This window comes from Pygoscelis adeliae, unplaced genomic scaffold (assembly GCF_000699105.1).
Source record: "Pygoscelis adeliae isolate BGI_AS28 unplaced genomic scaffold, ASM69910v1 Scaffold120, whole genome shotgun sequence".
Classification (NCBI taxonomy): Eukaryota; Metazoa; Chordata; class Aves; order Sphenisciformes; family Spheniscidae; genus Pygoscelis; species Pygoscelis adeliae.
Genome location: NW_008824032.1, coordinates 6,954,588 through 6,978,902, shown reverse-complemented (window position 1 = coordinate 6,978,902; position 24,315 = coordinate 6,954,588). Strand labels below are relative to the sequence as shown.

General features: G+C 41.5%; 2 protein-coding genes across 2 annotated transcripts in view; both read left to right on the top strand.

Moving 5' to 3' along the window:
• GRAMD1C (GRAM domain containing 1C) overlaps positions 1-23,346 on the top strand; it is a 53,480-nt gene extending 30,134 nt beyond the window's left edge. Inside the window, 13 exon segments of the mRNA XM_009329539.1 lie at positions 1,139-1,257; positions 2,403-2,523; positions 6,291-6,450; positions 13,247-13,393; positions 14,186-14,304; positions 15,438-15,580; positions 17,301-17,404; positions 18,118-18,232; positions 18,234-18,295; positions 19,856-19,913; positions 20,446-20,556; positions 21,412-21,517; positions 23,127-23,346. Coding sequence (XP_009327814.1) covers positions 1,139-1,257; positions 2,403-2,523; positions 6,291-6,450; positions 13,247-13,393; positions 14,186-14,304; positions 15,438-15,580; positions 17,301-17,404; positions 18,118-18,232; positions 18,234-18,295; positions 19,856-19,913; positions 20,446-20,556; positions 21,412-21,517; positions 23,127-23,204 — 1,443 coding nt within the window. The 3' untranslated portion in view covers positions 23,205-23,346.
• A 215-nt stretch (positions 23,347-23,561) lies between these two features.
• The window catches only part of ZDHHC23 (zinc finger, DHHC-type containing 23), a 4,641-nt gene continuing 3,887 nt past the window's right edge, over positions 23,562-24,315 (top strand). The window contains exon 1 of the mRNA XM_009330473.1: positions 23,562-23,590. Within this exon, the coding sequence (XP_009328748.1) occupies positions 23,562-23,590 (29 nt within the window). The remainder of the gene's footprint in view (positions 23,591-24,315) is intronic.

Here is a 24,315-nt window from a genome sequence, read left to right as displayed (position 1 = left end):
GGCCAGCTTTTTTATGTCTGTCTAAAATTGTGGGTGGGATAACGCTCTACAGGTGGAGGGAGGAGGTAGAGAGGATCATTTAAAAGCCCTTTAAATAATGCACGGGTATTTAATGTGATCATTTCATGCAAATAGTAAGCAGTACTCGTGTTACTGCCTCATTAGCACAGTTCTGTTCCCTTGATCAATATGGATTGTGGCTGAGGCACATTTTCCAGTGTGGTATCTCTTTTTTAAAAAAAAAAAAGATCACTAGTATTGCTCTCTGAGCTCTGTTAAATCCCAGAACCTTATTTCCTTTCTCTTCTCTTTTTTCTTTTTCTTTTTTTTTTTTTTGAGCCCTTTACAGCTGAAGTGGACTTTGAAACTAGTTGCTTACATTGCCAGTATGAGTTTGTCATACTACTTTCACGTCCTGACTGTCCTGATGATCTGAGAGAGCTTAAATATATCCCAGTACCTGTGAGAATTCATGGAGCAGGGCAGAGAGATTATAGAGAAAGAGAAGAGTAGCTAGTGATGAGTCAAGGTAACACCGTTACTGAGAATAAGCAACTATTTTATGTAAAGGGAGTTCTGGTGTCCTTCCAAAAGGAGGACCTCCTGACCCACCTTGGCAAAGTGGACAGTTGGCTGGCCTAGACACCGCTGTCTGTAGTGACCGAAATGCTCGCCTCTCACCACTTGTAAAGCGCTCTGAGCATCCTGAGGAAACAGGCATGTATCTGTTAAGCAGTTTGTCCAAGATCAAAGAGGGAGTCCCTGGCTGTCTACTAGTTACTGGTCTTCTGCCTTATCGAGTGAAATTCAAGAGGGAGCTACCTTGAAGATATCTGTGAAAACATTGGTGACACGTGAAGAAGCAAGTAGTGGCTACAAGTGTGTGTTTTCTTGAAATAACAATTTTTCTCGTGTCTGATGTTATTGTTTGAACAGTGATGGGTTGGGAATATGGAGTAGACGGGAGTACAGTTCCCCAAAATGCTGAAATCCAATCTTGAAATGTGATGCCTAAATGCTTTCAGTCCTTGTCAGAATTGAGGTTAAAGACTGTGGCGTAATTCAAACTTCTTACTGTTTTGCCTCCTGTGCCTTACTGTCCCGTACCGTAGTTCTTGACTAGCTCGCTTTCTTTCAGAGGCTGACCAAGCAGGAATTCTGGCAGCTGGTGCACCAGAGCTATGGCTCTGAACTGGGCCTGAACAGTGAGGAAATGGAGAGCTTCCACTCATCGTCTGAGGACAACGGGCAGCCTCGGTAAGGGGAGTCTATAAAGCTTATTGAAATACTCAGGGAGAAGCAGAGTCCTCTTTCTTAGAAATTCTTTTTCCAAAGTTCTGCTGTAGCCTTACCAGAAAGGTTGAGCCTATAGTAAAAGGCTCAAAGAACGGAACTGCATAAACTGACATGCATAAAAACTTAATTGTGTTCATTGTCTGAAATAGTAGGAGCACAGCTGAGGCCGCTTAGAGGAGGAAGATAGGAAGACCTTGTTCTCCCTGGATCTGCTTGGGGATATCAGCAGGATAGCTTAAATAGCAATGTTTTCTCATGGTGGTATCCAGTTAGGATCTGTATGCCCTTCAACAATATGGAAGGGCTGAATGGAATGGAGCTATACATGATGTTCAGACACTTTTTCCTCTCCTCTACAGAGACTGAAACACTTGTTTTGCTTTGTTCTCCTGATGTCTGAGGTCTTAGCTTTTTTTTAATATTGTCCTCAGCTTGAATTAGGAAGCTGGAATAATCTAACTATGGATTTATTTTTTTTTAAACGGTTGCCTTGATTTTTTGGATCAAATGTGAACTAACTCATGAACTGCTAGTGTCAATCTAATAACAGGGCTTTAATTTTTGTATCTATAAGTAAATAAGTATGACTCTACAAAACTGAACAAGTAATTTATGTCTCTTTTCAATCCTGTGTTATCTGAGTATGTTTGTTAGAAAAAAAATAAACAAACCTTAAGCTCACTGCAAGCTTCAACAGATGTCCTATTAAATATTCCTGGTTTGTTTTGTTTTTTTCCCTGTAAAAAATGCATTACTCTGCAGCTCTGGAATAAGGGATGCAGGAAAAAAATTCTTGTCTCCAAACTTTCTTAAACACTTTCTTTCCAAATTTGTTCTAAGCTATCTGTTTCCTCTTTTACCACAGCACTCACTTTCCTTCTGATTCACCAGTGCTTGGTTTTACTAACATTGTGGTCAGAAGCTGAATCTTCTGAGAGGTGGCTAGGGTAAGGAAAATGGCCTGAGAGATTAATGAGCTGGATGTGGTAGTTCTAAATATTAGCTGAACAGCCATGGTTTGAATGCAAAGATCACACATGAGAAGCTTTCTCAGATTTTTCAGCACTTATTATCTCCAAAGATATCTTCCTTTTTGCTTTGGACAGGTCCAGCATTTGTGATGATCCTGGAGAAAGGGATGAAAAACTACCTAAAATGATTGGTTTAGTTCGGGAACCCACACTTCAAACAGAAGGGGAGTCACTCAATAGCCACGTGTTGCCAGGAGTAAGTGCTGACACAGCCCTTCTTACTATTTGTAACTGATGAGCGTATATGCTTAACTTGTGTATCTGTAAGCATATGTCTGTACTGCATGCGGATTGTAATTTCTAAAGAAGCCTGTGAGAATTCATGATAGCCTAGAAGGCTTTCACATCAGAAATTTAATATGAATATCTTCAGGTTTCAAGATATCTCTTTAATTTGGAAATGAACAAACTTCTGTATAAGAGAATATTGTTGGTGTGAGTTTCAGCAATGTCCTGTCACTGACTCACTGCATAACCTGGCTAGAATGCTGAGGCGTACGCCTTGGTCTTCCCACCTGTAAAAACAAAATTAACCATGTTCTATTCACCTTCCTAGGGACGATGTGCATTTTTATGCAAGTGCCTTTATGAAAGTAATGCCTTTGTTCACTTCCAATGCTTTCTTGCTTGTGCTATTTGTCACTTAAAAAATATCTCCTCTTACACTTCTCTCTCCTATACATGAGGTTTATTAGCGGGTAGTTATGCTGTGTTATCCTTGCCTTCAAAGGTCAGTTAGTCTGCTGCTGTGAGTATATGAAACCTTTTTTTTTCATTTAGATTTGTGGAAATGTTTCAGAAGGAAGGGGGGGGAAAAACCCCACACTTGATAAAATAAAGATGAGTTTTCCCTTAATGCCTTGCGTTAATACAAGTGAACAAGCATGGGTGCTTCACTCACGATGTTGCATGAATTTGTGAATGTTATTTGGCTGGTTGGGAGGGCAAGCACATTAGTAGCAGTATCTGAGGTGTGCACAGTGTCTAACACAGTTGCTGGGACTCCCCTGTGTCGTCGTAGTCCTGAAAGGTTACAGACCTTTTCTCTTGATTAATAGATACTCCAAGGGAAAGATCTTGGAAAAGCAAATAAAGCACTAAAGCGTTTCTTATAAACTTCACTAGGGTTGGGTACCTAATTGCTGTTTCTGCTTTGGAAAATTTGGGGAGGGAAGAAAGGAGGTGCTTGTAATAGTTTTTACTACCATATAAGTCTTCTGGCTTTTGTCACTTGCTAAAACTGATCTGGACGTTAAGCAGGCTTTAAGTAGTTTTGCCGAAATCCAAGTTAACGGCTAGAGACTCATACTCAGCAAGCAATACTGGTATTTGTCAGATGTTAAAAGCTTAGCTAATTGGATGATGGGTATCCCTCATGGAAATCCTAGCAGTATAAAACAAGATTTTTTGTAGAGCTGTAAGGGAGGCCTGTGGATGCTGCTGGAGTACCTACTGGGTGCCACACCCAGAGATCTCTTGCAGGTGCTAAATCTAATTGGGCATGTTGGTAAGCAGTAATGCCTAGGGATTTGGTTTGTACACAAGGAAAAACGCTAGGATTCTCCCTTGAATAAACTGCTTTTTAAAAGTCCTTTAATTAGAGTATAGAAGTGCAGTCTTGATAAATGTGTAACTAAACTGTTTAGCTTACTGTTTCAGTGTAACTAAAGTACATAATGATTGTGTTCAGCTATACGTGTCACTTGGCACTTCTCAAGAATGTCGATACACTCTCCACAACCCCAGGATTACAGCATATGTTGTAGAAGTACAGGGGCAATAGGAAGAGGCAGTAGTGCTTAGAACTTATTTATCAAAAACCGTGGCACCAATGACACAAAATCACCTTCCAAAGACTGGAGAGAAACAGACTTAACCCCTTCTTTCCTGCTCTGATAAGCAAAGTAAGTTCCAAAGCTCTCTTCAGAGGAACATCTGAAATGATGGAGGTGTTTGCTATAGTGCTTGGCCTGCCTTAGAAAAAATATTGTCGATAGCTGTCTGTAGTTGATTAAAGAAAGTGTGTGTAACACCAGTCATGGCACGTGTATTCACAATGTGGGAACCACCTTACTGCCTGTCTGAATCAGCCATCTTCTTCCCTCCACCCCTCGTAGGGAGACCTTAGAGCCTTCCAGTCCCGGAGTCTGTTGTTCGCAGGTTAAACTGAAAAGCCTTGGCACAGAGCTTAGCAGTACTGGACTAGCTCAGGAGAAAAATGTGCATAAAGAAGAAATTATACATCTTTCATTCCAGCTGACAGATCTTAAAATCATTGTTCTTTAGGGAAAAAAAATTAAAAAAAATAGAGGAAAACTGTGTTTGAGTTGATTAGTTATTCCAAAAGCCTCACACGAATTTCCTCTTCCCTGACATCACAAAAGACTTTTTTTGTAGGAGCTGTTGCTCTTGTCTTCTGACTTGAGCCTGACTTTACCGCTCTACGCATGGCATAGTGGGGCTGCTCTTATGCTGCCGGTGGGAGCTCCACCTGTTCACCAGATCCCTAATCTTCATCAAAATGCTATGAGTGTTCCTTGGATTTGTGCTGGATCTGTGTCAATTTATAGACTGTTTAACCACAACTATATTTTCTGTCTTCCATCTGTATTGGTAGAATATTTTTGATACTGAAATGTTCGTTCTGTCCTAGTTCCTGTTGCGTGACTGAGTATAACTTCAGGAATGGTAGCTCCTTTCAATAGGAGCATTTGTTAATTGATCTGCTTTTCTGACGCAGTGTTCCTTTTTTTGACCTTGAGGGAGTATTTTTGCCTGCTTGTACTGCAGTCAAATTCATGTCTCTCTTTTCCAGCCACCCACCTTCTACTCATGGCCCTCAGTTGCACGAAAAAGTAGATGGTCTTTATTTTGAAAAAAGCCAAGAAGTACAGGAAGTACATGATGACTATTCAAGTAGCGGATGTTCTCACTTTTTTGAGTCAGTGCTGAATAATCTTTAGGGATGATAGTATTGCAGATGAATCGGAACTACTCAGTTGAGGAGACCTGATCTTATTTATTATGATCCATGTACTACTGCATATGGGGGGGCTGTGCTGCTATTGATCCCAGCTGTTCCACTGGAGGCAGTGGGAGCTTTGAGGAAAGGTTTAGAATGAAAACTATGATTTGTAGCTAGTAGCCAAGCTTTTTGGGTGGCATTTTGAGATGTACAAACCTCGGGCATACAGTTTCACTAGAAATTACTTCTTGAAGTGTGCAATGGCACATAAGCTTAGCTGCCAGTTATTATAGTGTAGGGTTAAGAGCTACATCATTGATTCGGTGACTGATGTTTTGGGGGATGTCCTGCTTATGTATTGGAGATGGCAAATGATACTCCATTGCTTTGTTCCCGAGAAGTAACATTTTATAGATAGGATAGCTCTAGACAGTGTTTTAAAACTTTTTTTTGTCAAAGGGTAATGGAGCCCTACAAAATAAGAACACCTTTCAAATACATAATTGGGATGATCTAATCTTGCTGAAAAAGGGAGGTCCTGCCTATTTCATTGTGCTTCCCCTCGGGATTGCTGGACCCCTTGCTAAACTGGCAGGAAAAAAACTAACCTGATCAATAAAAAGTAAATAATCTGAGTTAAGTTAACGAATATATAAATGCTAGCATTGATGCAGGGAAGGGGACCAAACCATGCAGGTGGGTGCAAGGGGCCTGGATGGGTAGTAAACTGTCCCTTTTAAGGCAGCTCTAGGTATGACAGTACAGATGAGTAAGTCTGTCCCCTGTTACCAGGGTAAAGTGAAAGTTTGAAATAAAGAGGAAGGAAGGTTTGCTGGGGTAGGGGAACAAAGGAGAAATTTGTGCTTGACTGTGTGGTAATTGAGCAGATGGAACTTGTGGCTTCCTTTTATATGGCTTTCTTCTTTGAAAGTAACTTTCTTTTTTAAATGGTCTGTGGTTACTGATGCACTTTTTTTTTTTTCTCTTAATTGTTTCAGTTGGAAGAGTCCCCAAGTGAGAAGCAAATAAAGAGCCCTCTTCTGTATTCAGAAAGAAAACCTGTTAAGCTAGTCAGGCGCAGGTCTTTAGAAAAGTCCTTGGACCTGAATGAGAATGAAAATCTTCCAGAGAGGAGCAGTGCCTCAGATAGTGAAGAAGGTAAATCTCTTAACAACTGGGATCTGTAAGACAAACTGACTCTGGTGTTCCATCTCACTTGTGGAACAAGTTAGAGAGCTTTCTGATCTTATGAAACTTTTTTGCTCATTTGTTTCACAGAATTGCAGCAAAAACATGTTTGTATCTTACTTAGTTTCTGGGGAGAAAAAAAAAGTTGTTGGGGGTGTTTTGAATGAAAACAAATTGTGGTTTTGCTTTTTCTCCTTTGGTGGGTAAAAAGCTGCTAACAGCTTAAACTAAAGAAAAAAAAAAATTCTTGACAATGTGGTGGTGTTTTTCACTTTCCATGCTCTCACAGGTATTTCAAATATTTTTCTTTCCTTTGTTTTCACTTCCTGGGAACTGAGGGGAAACATTGCAGACTGTTCTTCGGTTTCTAAAAGATTCCCCCACCCTTCCCACCCCGCTTTTACACTTCTACTTTCTTAAGGCATATGGGCTTCAATGTTATAGATGGAGTAAAGTGAGGAACTCACTGAAAGTCCAGGCAAGACAACTTCCCAGCTTTCAGGAGTGTATTGTGCATATTCTGAATTTGATCTGAAGATGAAAAACCTTAACATGTATCTTGGAGCAGCTTACACTTTGTGTGCCAACAGAGTTAGTATCTTAATGGATCCTAATATACCATCCTCATAACTCATACCTCATTACCCAGTACAAGATGAGAAAAAACTTGGATACCACAGTAGTGTAGAGATTGTAACTTGGCTGCTACATGCTTCCTTTCCTTTTCTCACAGTACGAGAGAAAAGCATAGCTGTATGTCTCATATGGGTTTTGATGTGACCATTTTTGCTATGTCCTGGGGAGAGAGTAAGGCCAGAACATGCCTTCTACCCAGGCTGGATGACAATGGGACTTGTGCTGAGGTCTGTGGGTGCTTGTTCTGTGGTCCCGCAGTAGCCCCTGACAAGTTCTCACTCTCTAAGGTGAGCTTTTCACTTACTGCGGGGAACTTTTCTGTGCCAAAGGGCCGTAGTTGTTCAAACAGCTCATTGAAGTTGTGGTGGATGTTCTGTTAAATATCCCAATCTTGGACTCTGTAAATGCCTTTAAAACAAGGTGTGCACAACCTGGGTTGGTTCCAAAGTTGTGTGTGCAAATGAAGGACAGAAAAGCTCAACAGTAACAGTGTGCTCAGTAGCAGCTGAATATTTCTTTCATATGTGAAGAGAGCACTTACTTTCATCATCTGTTGGCGGGAATAGAACAGTTCAGTTAATTGAGGCTAGTTCTTAATCTGGCTGAGAAACTTTGCATCTCATCCTTTCAAACAGAGTTGGCAACTGAAGTTGCTTGCAGGTATCATTATGTTGGGATCACTGAGGTGTCCAGGAAGGCTTTCAAAGTCATGGATCGAATTGGCCGTCTGCAAGTTGTGATTGTTGCCTGAGGATATACTTTATATTCAAATAACTTTCCTTTTGCTCACCTACGCTGCTTCTGTGTTTGCTCGAGTTCATATTCAACTTGACGCGTGTCAGGTTGTAACATTTTTGTGAATATACCTACTTGAACAGGCTGCTGCTTATGCCATACTCTACACATTTAACAACCTTCACAAATTGTTTACTCCATCACAGGTGTATCTTTTAGAGCAGCAGAAAGACTTTATTTTTTTATGGCAAAGGTCTCCAGTGAAACTGGTCAAAAATAGTCCTGTTGTCTTTCATGCTGCTGTTTGCCTAAATGATAGCAGTAAAATACTCCCTGTCATCCCTGCATTGGTGATGTTGGGTAAATAGAGCATATTAAACTGGAGTTGTCTCTTTAAAAGAGAACTGACTTCATGCTGCTTTTCTTATTTCTCCTCCATTCCCCAAGACTAGTCTCTTTTGATTCAGAGCAGGATTTTCTAGTCCCACAACATTAATCTTTTTTTCTCAGATTCCCTTCTTCATGCTTAGAATTTTCTTTTTCTTCTGTTTCTGTTTCCTGTTGCAGTTGCCCCATACCCTTACAAGGTGAATGCCTTCATGCAAACGAAACTAGCTTTCCCACATGGCAAAGGTTTACCCATGCAATTAATAACTCTTGTGTCCTCTGGCTCATACTCAGGCTGCCCATGGAGGTGTCCTGGCAAATAAGGTGAGGGGCAAGCTCAAGACTGCTGTTCTCCAACTCCGGGTCCACCTGACACCCAAAGCTGGAATGCCACAGCCTCGGCAACAATAGCTCCCTTGCCCTAAGCAATTCTCACATCGCTTACTGGGGGATGGGGCTGTGTGTGTGTGTGTCTCACTGCACCACTGGCCTATTGACCTGCATCTTGGTGCTTTTGTTCGGTTTCATAAATGGGAGTATAAATCTTGAGCCATGACAAATTTTTGGCTAAGCTAAAAATTAATCTCTGTGGTCTTGGATTCTAAATTTCAGAAAACAAATTTTAGTTCAAGCACAGAATATATATTTACAGAATAGAGTCAGGAGACTCTGAATTTCCTCAAACAACTCTTTTGTATGTAGGGTTTCTATATGCAATGACAATGTTCGGCAGCATAAAATACTTCAAAGAAAGAAGGGGGAAGCAGGAAATTGGAAAACAGTCTTTTCTGTTAGAAAGCTTTGCTGTATATGGGGACATCATAAATTCCTGATCTTGCATAACTTGGCAGACTTACTGTATTGTTTCTATTTGTACTAATAACCACCTTAAATGCGTGGTCTGCAGGAGAGCATAACTGCTTGCACTGTAGTGCTGTAGATGGGTACAGTGGTGGCTTGACTTTTCTTGCAGATAGGAATATATGGGGCAGAAAATGTTTGAAATACAGGTTGGCTGAAATTAGTTCAGCCCTGTTTTCGTTTTTTTTTTTTTCCCCAGGTTAAGAAATTTTGGATATACAATGTATGTAAGGAAGAGTAGCCCTGTTATCTTGTTGGCATTTTAGTCAAAATACCGAAAGCATGTATTTTGTTGAATATATAACTACCAATTATTTGTTGCTTTGGGGTTTGGAGGATACATATTTGAGTTACCTAAAGGCAAAAGGCATAAGGGTTCTTTATCTTGCAAACTGGAAAAAGCTAGCATTGTCACACTACTTACTCAGTATCTCCCCAAGTTAATTTTGTACTTAAATTTTTTAAAGTATAGGAGAGCTCTTTGGTAATGGTTAATATTGCTGATGCAGTCTTTAAATAGATGGTGTCTGGAACATGTTCACTCTAGGAATTGGTTTTATTGACTTGATTTCAGGTGTATCTGGCTAAAGGCTCCTATCTGCGTATTCTTCGTGTGGTGTGCAATTTTTCCCCATCCGCAGTGGCATAGAAATCCTCAGCAGTGCCAAGATTTGCATATATACATTTTTTTTTTTCCTCCTGATCCTTCCCCAGCTCCGTGGAGTGGAAGAATCAGCCATCTTATTCATTTGTTTGATAGCCTCTGCTCTTACCGGTTCAGCTTTCTTAATTTGCTTGTGGTGTGTGTTTAGCTTCAAGCTGTTGGTTGTTAATGGGAATTTTAAGAACAATTTTTTTTCCTGCGCCTTTTCTCCCCCTCCAGTTTTCCGTCTCTCTTCTTGCACTGTAGATGTTTTGAAACCTCTGCAATCGCTGCTGCATAATAGTATTCTTTCAAGCATTATTTCACAGCTTGCCTTGCAGTGATGAAAATGACCTTATGAAGTGCAAGGCAACAGTGGGGGAGGGAACAGACTTGCTGTCTTCATGCTGAACCAGGACACTCTGGGTAATGTGTTTTGCTTCTGGATTTTTGGGTCCCTAGGGATCCTAACCTAAAGTCAGAATAATCTCATCTTCTCTTATCAGACAGTAGCTCCAATTCATCTATAAATGTATTCAGGCTAAGAGAGTTAGTGGTTGATAGTTGCATACTGCTGAGGGGTTAGAACAGCATTAAAAGTTAAGGAGTTAGATTGATATCTAGATACGTGCACAAAACACTTTGTTCATAAACAGCGTTTCTAAGCCAGTCCTAGGTAAAATGCTTGATGTTGCTCTCAGTATTGAGATAAATAAAAGGCAGGTAGGCTTACCAGGGTGAGTTAAAACAAACAGAAAACAGTAGACAAACGTGCACATTCATTTGTAGCAGAGACGAGTAGTTAAAACTTTCTATTCTGTTCAAATTGCAAGCGTGTATACTGTATACTTATTTTTTGCTATGCTACTGTTCCTGCTCACTGCTTCATCTAGGATTTCTACAGATAAATTCTGAGAAGCCCAAATGGAAGTGACTTGAAGCTTGTCAAGCTCTTGGTGTATGCAGCAACTTGCTTCCCATATGTGGAACTCACAGCAGCATTCATACATGCACCTTCCAGACCTATTGTCTGAAAGATTTCCAGGCTTTCTGGAAGACAGCTGTTTGAATCCTAGCATTTGAAGTGGCTGATGGGCCTGATATATCAACCCAGTTTCAGCTTGGATTTTCTGAAAATACTGCTTTATGTGATAACACCCTTTTTAAAAAAATTTTGTTTGTTTGTTCCAAGAGCTGAGGGATTGTAAGTAAAAACATATTTTTCATGTATCTCAATAGATACTTTCATGCACTTGGCACTTCATTGGCTATTCCTTATTAGAGACATGACTAGATAGAAATAGTGTAGGTAAATCAACTAACGGGAAATTTTGTATAGACCTATGGATGCTCTTGCTTAAGACTCAGTACAAGGAGGACAGACTTCATGCTTGAAGAGTAAAATATCTCAGTAGCAAGGTCTGTACCTTAAGGTAATAATGCATGGGCTTTGTGCATATCATAAGTTGCTGTGGCTTACCAAATTACCTCACATTGGCAGAAACACAGTAGCTGTCCTTGGGCGTTTCAGGTGAACATAAAGTTGTGTTGTTTAGCTAAGCCTCACTGGGGCAAAGGTAACTTGTATTATCTTGTATTTGCTAAGACATAAACAAATAGCTGTCAAAGCTTATCTGATGCATGGTGACTTGATCATGTATCTGGGCCTTTGTATTTTTTTTTAAGTGGTAACAGATTCCTTGGGTATGTCAAGGTCCAGCTAAGACTCAACCAGAGTAACTAGGTTTGAATTACCTGGTATCTGACTCCATGCGTGTTAGCTGATGCGCAGTAGGCAAAGGGGATGTCAACATCAATATCTGAAGCTTCCTGTCTCTGAACGAAAGAGGGGAAGTGGGGAGTGCACTCGGAAAGGAGAGGTCTGTAATGTTGTTGCGGTCTTGTTAGCTGAGGTCAAACTTACAGTTCACTCAGACTGCATTTTGCTGGAATTGGGCTCAGCTCTTGAGAGGAAATACAGTGAACGTAAGCTCAAAACCCAGGCTGAATTTCTGGCTTCCCACAGAATGTTTCAGCACAGTAGAATTTGTATTCTAGCATGTAATGACTGCATATTGGCTGGTTAAATACACCTCTTAAAATGCGTGCTTGCTTTCTGTCCCACCTCACAATTGTATAGACTTACAACTGCATAAGCAGAACACGACGTAGCAAGGAAGTCCATCTCCTGTGCATCACAAAAATACGGCACTCATGCTTCACTTTTGGGGTCATACATTGAAGCCTGATTAGGTCAAAGAATTTTTTTGGAGGCAGGTGTATAATAGGGAGTTTTAGCAGGCTAGAAGCAGCACTAGAGTGGAAGTCTGCTCAGGGTCAGAATTGGATTTCATTGGGGACTGTTGTAGTGTTTAGTTGCTGCATTTGCATTTATCAATACTGACTACTACCAAGCAGTACTGTTTTAAGTGCTGTAACCTTAGCCTATAGGCAGTTTGTGAACTATAGCTTGATATTCAAGCTACCTTTGCATTGGTGGCTGGCACTGACCTTTGCTAGCTCTGAACATTCATTTGTATCAGTTGAAAGGTTAGGCATCGTGACTTCTGTCTTGCTTCCACAAGATTTGCTTTCAGACTTTTTGTTTCGTTTTAGTGATGTGTGGGGGTGGGTTTTTTTGTTTGGTTTTCTGGTAATTATAGCTTAGGATGGATTTGTTTCTAAAGCATAAGCAGATTGAATTGGGGTTGGCACAGGAAACTGCTTGCCCTCCAGGATTATAATTCTATCCCTTATCTCTTGCAAGAGTAGCTGAGATAAGCACAAAGCTGAGTCATGCCAGCAACCAACAAGAAGCAGAAATAGCAAAGATCAGTGTTGCAGCCACAGAATGCCACTGGGGCGCTTGGTGGTGGTTTTGAAATAGGGGACGGTGATTAAGCATCTTGTTGCACTTTTCAGGACTGCATGGAGAAGGGTACCTCTTGCATTCCTCTTATAAATAGGTTTGGAGGGAAGAACAGTTTGAGGAACTGTTTGGGAGTCTGTACCTGTCTCTTAGACTGTGGACACTACCAGCATTACAGATGTTAAAAGCAGAATTCTGAAACTAGCCACAAGTAAGAAGAAAGCTAGTATGGTTTTACTGTCCTGCTTGCTATGCATGTGTCCTTTGTACAATAGACACACATATTAATGAAGATTATGCTAACTTTTTGTCTTCCCCAATGTTTCCTGTAGGATTAGTAGAATGCTAAAGGCAAAACTAAAGGGATGGGACCTTGTGATGTTGATTTATCAATTTATATTTGCACAGGGAAATGGGAGGGGGGTTGGGGGCTAGAAAATCAACTCTGGACTTTGCTCCTGAAGACAACCTACCTACCAAATCATGTGCTGCTATCATTACTGAGTTTCTGAGAGTGAGAAACAAATGCTGATGCAAGCTTGGGAAGGATTTGAGCTGTAATAAAGCTTAGAATATTATTAAGTTTCTTCATAATACTGCTCTTTTCTTAACCTGATCTCTCTGCCTTTCCTTAGCAGTGAAGGAGAGTGTCTCTGAGAATGATCTCTATGGGAGACTTTTTATAAACAGAGTTTTCCACATCACTGCAGACAAGATGTTTGAAATCCTTTTCACCAATTCTCACTTCATGCAGAGGTTTCTCAATTCCAGGAGTATAGTAGGTAATACGCTCTTTTTCCTTCTGTGTTGCAAACTATCTTGAAAATTTCAACCTCTGAGAAATGTTAAATAGGGCTAAATTGAATTTTAAGTTTCTCCTTGCTTTAAAAGAATTTTGAAGCTTTTAAATATCCTCTCTCATAGTGGAAGTTTAAGTTAGCCTGTTTGTTTCTGTAGATCAGTCACATTTCGGAGTAGAAACCTTATTTCAGTGCACCACAAAACTGCACCTTAATGCCTGAATTTTGGGTAGGCTATTAAAGTTGATTCATTCTGTGGGGTATTTCTGATTACATTGTGTCCCAGAAATAGTGAAATGTGTATGGCTGGCACACAGGCAAAATTATTGCATCCTCCTAAACGATACTCACAGGCTTTAATTTTCTGGATGAGTAAATTTTATTCACTGAGAGCATAAGAACAGAAAATTAAGTCAAAAAGCGTAATATTTATTCAGTGTCAGCTTGGAAGGCAAAGTGGCAAAAGCTTTTGATAATGCGAAGTGAATCTATTCAACTTTAAGCAGATGGGAAATGATATATTTTCATTTAATTGCTTACTCTTCTCCCCACCCTCAAGTCTCTTTCAGTAGACTGAGGTTCAGCTACTTAGTGCCTCACCTTTGTTCATCAGTGAACTACAATTTTCCCTTTTCCTGCAAAACACACAACCATTTGGAATCAGTTTTCAGTCTCTCTCCCCACCACTGTTCTTAAACTGTTAAGATATGAAAAGGCAGAGATAATGCCTTTTAGGTAATCTGCAGGTGAGATTTTGCGTAACTTCTCATCTAGATGCTGTATCAACCCCTTGGAATAGAGATTCCAGTGGCAATCAGTTGAGGACTTTGACATACACTGTAACGATTAACAATCCACTTTGTGGGAAGTTCACAACTGCAACTGAAAAGCAGGTACTGTGTGCATGTGTGCGTCTGGTGCCCTTTAAAGCCAGGGAGAGGTCAACTCTACAGTCTGTCAGAGATCTGACCGTGGATTAGACTTCAGTGAGCTGAATGTGGATCTGCAGTTTAAACGTAGTATCTCTAAGGGTAGCTTGCTGCCCCTCTCGCTATTTGTGAGCAAATGTGGATGAAATCCGAGAGGCTTTCTACCCTTACAGATGGCTGTAAACTTGTCCCACAAAGTCTGTGGGGAAAAGTGTTAACATCTCTTATGAATTAGGGGGTGCAAAGATGCAATTAAATGCTCTCAGTGTCTGCTTCTGGGCTCCCCAGTATGGGAGAGAGATGGAAAGAGTCCAGCGAAGGGCCACTAAGATGATTAAGGGACTGGAGCATCTAATGAGAAACGGCTGAGAGCTGGGGCTGTTTAGCCTGGAGAAGAGAAGGCTCAGGGGGGATCTTACAGTGTATGTAAGTATCTGAAGGGAGGGTGCAAAGAAGATCGAGCCAGGCCTTCACCACCAAAGGCCACACCTTTCAGTGGTGCCCAGTGACAGGACCAGAGGCAATGGGCACAAACTGAAACACAGGTGGTTCCCTCTGAACATCAGGAAACACTCTTTTATGTGAGGGTGACAGAGCACTGGAACAGGTTGTCCAAAGAGGTTGTGGCGTCTCCTTCCTTGGAGATACTGGAAAGCCATCTGGACGTGGTCCTGGGCAACCAGCTTTAGATGGCCCTGCTTGAGCAAGGTTCTTGGACAAGATGACCACCAGAGCTGCCTTCCAATCTCAACCATTCTGTAATTCTGCTTTGGGAAAGGTCTCATAGGTCAGTCTCAAAGAAGAGCTGTGGTCATGAGTTGGTGGTCGGCCTTGCATCTGGTACTTGAAATGGCAGTGGGGAAGTACTGCTGCTGCCTATGTTGGCTCTAGTGGGAGGCATCTTCTCTTTCCCCACCCCATCTATACTTCCCATTCTTAACTGTTTTCTATTGTGGTTGTTCAGGCTTTCTCCCTACTCTAGATCAACCAACTCCAAGTGAACTAGCCTAAGGAATTCAGGCTGAAAGGTGGGGGGGGGGGGGGGGGAATAAGGTACCATGAATATACCTTCTTATTTTTATTTTATTTTATGGTAGATCCTGCATAAGCAGAGCCAGAAAGGTCAGTCTTATCAGGTGGATGCTGAGGTTCTGACTCATGATGTCCCCTACCATGATTATTTCTACACTGTGAACAGATACTGCATCAGCCGCGCATCCAGTCACAAGTGTCGATTACGGTGAGCCTGAGTGGTGCACAGTGGGAGGGGAGAAGCCAAAGCACGTATGTTATGGGTTGATGAAGTGTGCTTATCAAAACGTCTACTAACAGCATAGAGAAGGTCAGCTTCTCTTGAAGTTGAGGATCTCTTCTGAAAAATAAGCTTGGTTTATCCTTGTCACATGTATGCTGTATTAGGATCTCATTAATTCAGTGAGAAACAAACTCTTATGCTGACTCTACGAGGTACAGAATTCATCTCCAAGACTGAACTGGGTTCTGACCAGCCTTGTGTTTTTGAGTGCAGCTGTGTGAGTGGGATAAAATATTGTCTTATTACAAAGTTTCCCAAATATCCTTGTTAAGGGCCTGCAGAGGAGGATGGCTTCACAGGAAGGTGCAGGAAAGATGGAACATACCTACCTTTGCAGGGAGGGTACTCAAGCGAATCAGGCTTCATTATTAAACTCTGCCTAGATAGGGGAGTTTTAAAAGTCACTTCCCTTTCCTCTCTCATTTGTTGAAAATGCCTGAAATGATCAAGTTCCACATTCAGTGCGTTTGTGTGACATTCTGACTATGTAACCCTTGGTAGTTTTTGTGCTGCCTTTAGTAAGACCTTTTATTTCAAACTTCATCAGTACCCAGGAAAGGAAAGCAAGCCTGGATTTTATTCGGGCTTATCTCAGGCTATAGAAGTGCTGAAGACTCCCTCTCTACTGGGACGAGAAGGGAAGAAAGGTCCTTGAACAACTGTTCTGGATGATTTTTTTTTTGAGTGAGTCATTATTCCTCTTTGAGGGCTATATTTGTTTTATCTGAGACACATGTCAGCCCTAAGGTAAGAGCAAAAACCTAGGTTTCAATATGGTGCACAGAGCATGCATGTATAGAACAGAAGGTGCATGGTGATGTTACAGCTGGCTTTATTATACTGCGTTTAAAATGGCTCAAAAACTCTATTTGAAAGATGCTGTTTTGTTAGACTAGAAACACAGTGGGCTTACATTGATTTGGATGATTATTTGAAAACATTAAAGCGTATTCTAGGATGGTCAGTGTTCTTGACTTAAATCAAAATCACAGGCTATCGTTTTGTCCTTTATAAAGAGCTTTGGGATTCATTCAGTTGTTAGAAGCAGCCCTCTGAAGGGTTCTACTCCAATTCATTTCTATTCTGGATGCATTACTGATTAGCTTGATCTGGGGAATGCAAGGCAGGAATGTCGCTTCCCTCTGTCGTGCTCACAGAAGGACAGATTTTAATTTCTGTCTGCTCAGGGTAGGATCTGAGTACTTGGTGCATGAGTGGTGATAATGAATTTCACCTGCTGTCATTGCGGTGCCCATGTAATACATCATGTGTACACATACGGAGTAAAAAGTGGGACTTTATGATGTGAAAGCCTGAAGCCTATTTTAAATGTATGTTAAAATGAGAATGCTTCAGAGGAGAGAAATTCTTTGCTAGTCTGAGTCTGAAGGAAAAAAACTTAAAAATGTTCCCTATAATTTGGACACTTGAATGTCCTGAAGCGTTAGCTAGATATGTTGTCTTTGCTACTGTCTGTCTCTTGCCTTGCTTCAGTGTTAAGTGCTGCCCAGGTGGAAAGGCAAGGCAGTTCCAGTTGCTACTTCAGATTACGGACATAAGCTTGAGGCCCGCTTCTGATAAGCGGTTTCTGCTATCACTGCGCTACCTAGAGAGCATTCTTTCACTATTGCATTCTGTTTATTAGGGTTTCTGCAGAAGTAAAGTATAAAAAACAGCCCTGGGGCCTTGTCAAGTCTGTAATTGAGAAGAATACCTGGGGAGGAATACAGGAAAACTTCAAACAACTTGGTGAGGCATTTTCTCTTTTGGTAGAGTAAGGAGGCTACCTTTCCTCTGTATGTTTTCATGTCTGTCAAACTTGATTTCTTAAAGAATGGTTTGAAAAGAAGGCAATGCCAAAAAAATCTCCAAGTCAGAAGTTCCTGTCATCAATATATCTACCAATTCCAGGGTGTAAAAGAAGCCTGGTAGCTTAATGCTAACAAGGAGCTCTTGTATACCTTGTCAGTAATTGCTTTCTGAAGGAAACATGAGGAGCAGCAGGAAAGCTGTTAAAGATAGGCGCACACAGTTGAAATTAAGTATTTCCTCGATTGTGGGTATGAGAAGAGAAGCAGTGGCACTTGGCAGGTTCCTTGGCTATCTCTGCTAACAGCCTGGCCGGCCACGGCTGCGGGCTCACAGTCTAACACAATTCCTAGTCTCAGTCTAACAGTGTCTTGAAGTGCTCCTCCAACTGCTGTCTAACATATCGTTAAACAATCCTGCACAGGCTGAATGTACATCATAGCTGAAAAGTGTACTAAGTGCCATCTAGCAAATAGGACAGGTAGTATAGGTCAAGGTGTAGTTTATGTCAATTACCTGCTTTAAGTTCATTTACTAGAAGATGCACTTACTCCTCTCACTGCCACCCTCCATATCTCACAATTTAAGTCTTCAGTGCTAGGCTTTTCAGCTTTCCTTTTGAAAGTTCGGTAACCTCATTTTTTCCACTGCAGAATCAGATCTCCTAATGGAGGAATATGCAATTAATCAGTCCATAGAAGACTCTGGAAAATTAGTTGCCCTGAGACGAAGACGACGCACTTTACACCGGAGTCTGGCAGAATCACTTTTTTTTTTCTTCCCAACACTCCTCTGGTGACATGGGAGTGGAGTCCCAGGGCAGCATAATAGGTAGGAATTTTTGTATCAAGTGTTTTCAAAAAGGTATGTGGAAGAAAGCTTAACTCTTAAAATAGTGCAAGAGTAACACTTGCGTGTATGTTAATCTCATTGTCTTTACCTAATTGGTGTGATAGCAAATGCTTTAGTGTGTTCAAGCTTGCATAAAATAGACTTGGAGTATGTATAGTCACTTTTATGATGAGTATCTCACGAAATCAAACCTTAATCTCACCACTTGTTTTTAAAACAAACAAACAAAGACCAACCAAAACTTAAAATGCTGCACTGTACCTGCATAGGATAGAAAATGAGATGGGATCAGAAAGAAATTTAACCTGACTTGTGTAAAGTTGCTGAAAATTTGCTTTATTTCTTCAAATAACTGCGCACCCAAGTTGAGTTGATTTAAACTTTGTCACTCACCTCTTGGCACTGTCATCTTGGTTTTGTTTCCTTTTTTTTTTTTTTTACGTTAAGGAGTCCATTTCCTGTCTGCTTCTGTAATTTCTGGGTCACTGAAGCATTTATTGCAGTTCCACTGCCCTTAGGCACAACAGACTTGGCCACTAGCATATACAATATTAGCTATACCTACAGAGATGACTAACATCTGTGCACTAACGTGTACCAGAGAACGGTGGATTTCATGACACAAGCTGACTTGTAAACACTGAAGTAGGAGCAAGTGCTCTTTCCTGGAGGGGGGACACAACACTGAGTATAGTATTGAGAGAGCATTTGGATCAACAGCATATATAATGGACTCTTTACCTAACTGAGATTATTTCCTGGTTACTTAATTTTGCTACTGCTGCTCCACCTTTTCAGGTGAGTGTGTCTGTCTCAGTATATGTGACAGCTTTCGTGTATGCTCTTGTCCAGGGCAGAAAATATGAATGTAAGAAAGTGTTTTAGGAGATCAGGGAAATTATATTTAAAGATCAGCCTGACCACAGTGGTAGGTGATTGCTGCTCAGTTTGGAGAGGACGTGCACACTTCCTGTCCCTCACTAGTGTCTGGCCCCTGTTGTCTGATGACTAGCAGATGCTCTTTCAAAAGGCTGTCATCAGGCCAATATATAAACCAAGCTGGTGAGGGTGGGACAAGTTAAAGGAGAGCCTGGTTTGACACTGGTTGTCAGAAAGACTAATGTGGCCAGGAGAACAAGCAGAAGAGAGCCACTTTGCAGCCTGTCTCTGCTCATGTGTGACTAGCAGTCTGTGTGCTGAATGAGTGTTAGTAATGGATGGATTGTAGCCTTCTCAGGCTGTCTGGTTTTAATGGGAACATGCCCCAGAGCTGTGTTCTCCCCAGCATACTGGGGTGGGGGGGAATCCTGCTCCCAGTGGAGGAGCCTGACTGTACGGCTGACTTGTCTGAGGTGACTGCAGAAATGCCTTGGTGAATATTGGAGATGATCTTGTGCACCCACATGATCAGTTATTTTTTTCCATCAGAAGCTGTTGAGCTATTCTGTGTGAAATGCTGGGCACTGACATGTATCTGCAGGCATCCTTTAGGAATGTTCTTCAGTACTTTTTAACCTCCTTCTCTTCCATGCCCTATAGGAAGGAAAAGAGATGCTGTAAGTAGGACCACCACCATCATTGTAGTAATGAGTGTCTTGTAAGTACTCACTTGCATTAAAACGTGGCTTGACTCAAACTCATCTTGATCTTTATCTGTATCTGCCTGAACCTCACTTGCATGTTAACATTGCATGTAGCATGATAGAGCCTAACCTAACTTGAATGTATATATAGGAGCATGCAGGTATAGGAGGGGAATGGATTGACTTAGGAAGTGACACATGGAATGAAAATGCTGACTTGCCAAACTAGTCTACCTTGCAGGTTTACATATGTCTGATCCTATAAACACATTTCTAGAATTTACTCGTTCCTAGTTGTAAAAGTTCAAAGAGGAGACACTGTTGTTGTTCCTATAGGTTGCTATTACACAGCTTTAAGCTGTGTAATAGCAACTTAGCGGTTGCTAAGAATTGTTTGGGTAGATCTTTATTATCAGTATAGCACTGCCCCACACCCTTTTTCTCCCAGAAGGATTCTCTTTTCATAGCTGTCTTTTAGCCCAGATCTTGTTTCTGTAGCATTGCAACCAAAATTGTTACACGACTTGATTTTTCTTCTCTCTGCAGTTTGCTGCTCTTGGTCTTGCTGAATATAACACTGTTTCTCAAACTGTCAAAGATAGAGCATGCAGCTCAGTCCCTCTATCATGTCCAGCTTCAGGAAGAAAGCTCTTTGAAGTAAGTTGAATTCACAATCTTTGCTTTCTTTCTTCCTCAGCTTATGTGAGAATCTGGTCTAAAGAAATAGCTTTTGAACAATGAAACTTGGTGGTAAGTTTTCAAAAGCTGCTGAGGCTTGCTCCTCTTCTGTGGTCTATGCTGATATCCAGTGACGTGTCTGACTGCATCTTGCAGTAATGAATTTCTCCTCTGACAAGCTGTTTTTTGGGGGAGTGTTAACCTTAGCTTGCATTTATCACCCTGCTGTGACTCATCTTCTGTGAGTATCGTAGTGCTGATCACAGAACCGAAGTGTTCACTTCATCTTGTGTGAACCAGCATGGTCTCAAATGTAATGTTAAAGATTTATTTAGCTTTTTAGCCTCCTTCTGTGAGTCTCCTGCTAAGTCTCCTCTCCCCCTCAAACTTCCATGTTAGGTGCATTTTGTATTCAGACACATGGAAGAGGCTCGGATGTTGCTTCCTCTCTTGAATATGGTATCAGCAAACAAGTTAAAAACCATAACCTGATCTTGAGTATGGAAGTGGTGTGGTGACCTCCCGTGGTGATCATCTCGGAACTGATTAGAGTAACTTTCTTCATAAGAAGGATCTTGCCCTCTGAAGTGTGAGAACTTACAGCGTAGACGTAATGCGAGCACATTTGTTCTTGGTGGCTGTTGTCTACAAAGGTCTGAAGCAGTATCTTCAAGGCAACAGGGATTGAAATTCAACTGCAGGCAGCTTTTTATGTGGCTTTTGGAAAAGGGTGCTTTTAGCAACGGCAGAGCAATGGTGGCAGAGCACAGTTGCTTTTAGAAAGGCATGGAGGTGCTTGGTTCATGTTTCTGATGTAATCTCAATCTCTTTCAGCATATCCCCAGAAATGGTATCAAAAGAGGAGATCCCTCAATATGATAAGGAACAGGTTAAACATGTGAAGGGAGTTTTAAGAGACTCGATTGAAATGCTTGAGCAGGTAGGTCTGCCAGTCTTTCCTGGTGATACTCTTTGTTTCTCAACTCAAGTTTTTTCCCTTCTGCCATCATAGCTTTTTTTTTTATTTCTTCTGGTCCTAACGGAAGTTTTCATGACTCCTTTACTTGTTTCACCCTAGGCTTGAATTTGGTACAACGGCAGTGCTCGTGTTTCTGATGTTTTGGTGGCTTTTTTTTCCCCATTTTGGACTAAGATTAAATATTCACGTCAATTTTCTTAAACCTGTCAAGTACCTTTATTGGTGAGGTGCATTGATGCAGTTCTGAGTCATGACAAAGCAAACACTGGAGTAATTCAGAACAGATCCTCTTTTCTAAGAAGACTCAAAACATAATGTTAAGTATTTGCCCACCACATCATGGGGTTTCTTCGTTAAGGTTTATCCTGGCTTCTGCTCCCCACTACTCTTCTAGATATTGGCAAGAGCTTCACTTAGCCTTGGTATCAATGGGCTACCTAATCTCCAGTGAAAAACAAATTCTACAGACCTTATGTTTCTGAGAGGCTCCATAGCTATGGAGTTAATCTTCCTTCTTCCCAGTAACTTACACTTCCAGGCTCTTACATAGTACAAACACTATATGAAGAATGAGGTTGTTGAATGCTGTTGTGTGTCTCTGATCCTGAAGTCCAGGACTGGTAAACCCCTAGGCTGAAATTTTCAACTCAGTAAGTGAAGGGCAGTAAATTCGTACTTTGTTTTTTACTTATAACCTATGAATGTTCTGATTTTAAGTTCTTTTATTAAATCTTAAAACGTGACAGAGAAATTATTAGATTAGGAAAGCTGTGGGGGAGTTCACATGTACCTCTATCCATCACCAGTTTGCTCTGTGTTCTCCCACGCGCTAAAGGAGGGTAGGTAGAAAAAGAAGCCATTTTTTATAGTCCTTGTTCAGAGGTGTCTCTGCACACAAAATTGCTATTAATCTATTAACCATTTTGATCACAGCTTGAAAAATTGAGTGCTGGAAATTTCACTGTAGAAATGAATTTCCCGGTTTCTATGCCCTTCTCAGTTTCTCTGCTTACTACCCAAAAAATAAAAAAAAATAAAATAAAATCCTAGTTCTAAGTGTTAAACTGCCTTTTGAACAGTGTTAAAAAAAAAAAGTGAGAATTCAACGACCTTTTTCATCCCAAATAACACTTCCGTCTGGAAGTCATCTTAGTGCCTGTTACCTTGTGTTTTCCAAGGGTTGTCAATAATCTAAACACATTTTGTGCACCAAAATGCACTGGAAGGGCCAGGTACTAAAAGAAAACTCATGCTTTGCTGTCATGTTCCTTAGAGTATTTGCTATGAACATTAACTGTGACTAAAAACGAGTGGGGTAGCTTATCTTCCGCACTGTTGTCTGTCGAGGCGTTAAGACTTTATCGTACTGGACTGTTGGTAATGATAAAGTGTAAGCTGTTAGGAGACCACAGTAAAAGGCAGCTGTTTATAGAAACAGGGAGGAGGAAATTGCATGAAATCTTTAAAAGAAAAGGAGGAGGGAGATGTTATTTTCCTGATACCACTCACCCATGCAGCAGACTAACTAAAGTCATTGGGGGGGGGGGTTATGATGGTTGTATCTTCACAGCTAAAAAGCTCCCTTTCCATGCTCCAAAGAAGCTTTGACCACTTGAACAGGACACAGAGCGGCAAGACTGAGAGTTAATACCCACATCTTGAACGGAAGGCTGATGTCGGAAGAAAAGATGCGTGTGTGAGGACTTGTGGGTAGGGATTGTAACTGTCACCTTCGGACTCTTTACTGTTTGGCTGAAAAGCTGCAGGGAATAAAGGTTTCTGGAAGAAGTGAGTTGGGTTCTGCATTCCCGTAGCCTGGCGATCCGTCTCTCCTGCCAGCCCTGTATCCGGGGGAGTCTCGCTTACGAACAGTAAGCTCTCAAATCCCGTGGTGAGTGAGCGAGGGCAGTTGTAATGCTGGCTAACGAATCTGCAAATTTCGGAGGAGGGCTTGTCTTTGATGAAATCGCAGCTTTTGTGTCAACTTTAAAAATGACCATCAATGATGAAGAGTGTTTTGGAGGAAAAGAACAGGTAGTGGTTTCACAGCCACAGGATATTTATATGCTTTTTTTTCTTAGTCATGGGGACCTTGTAAAACAAGTCACCATCTCTAAGGATGAGTATTTTTAAGATTAACTAACTAAACAGGAAAATGCTTGATACCTCTTTGCTAAATCTCTCTTGCTTGCTGCGAGCTTTGGCAGACTGCCTTCTGCCATATGTTTCTAGCTCTCCCAGAGAAATTTCGGCCCTCGGTATTTTCCCTCCACGAAAGGCTGCTATTCAGTTCTTTAGCGTGGTGTGCCCACTGACGCTGAAGCACCTTTCCTTCTTCTGGCTTCAAGCTTTTTCTAAGCAGCTTGAGAGAAGGAAGATGAAAATAAAAATTGAAAGCGAGGGAAATGGCAACATCCCTGTGGGCTCAGACCGTAGCTGTAGGGCAGCGCTGGCTGGCGTGGTGCTCAGTCTGTCTCGCAGCGGTGCGAACGGCCGAGCTCCTCTGTCTGCAGCCCAGGGTAGGTTAGGGGGTGCGTGTGGGGGGCAGAGTCCCGAAACGCCGGGTCCTGGGGCGAAACCCTACCCTGCGTAGGGTTAGACATGTGCGGTGGCTGCTGTGCTGGGCGGGAAACTTTCCCCAGCCATGCCTGCCCCAACCCCGGGGAGCAGCAAAAGCAGCAAAGGCGTTCACAGCCTTGTTTCCTCCGTCCGCGGAGGGGGAGGCGGGGCTGGGTCGAGGTCTGTCCCCGGCCGCGGGA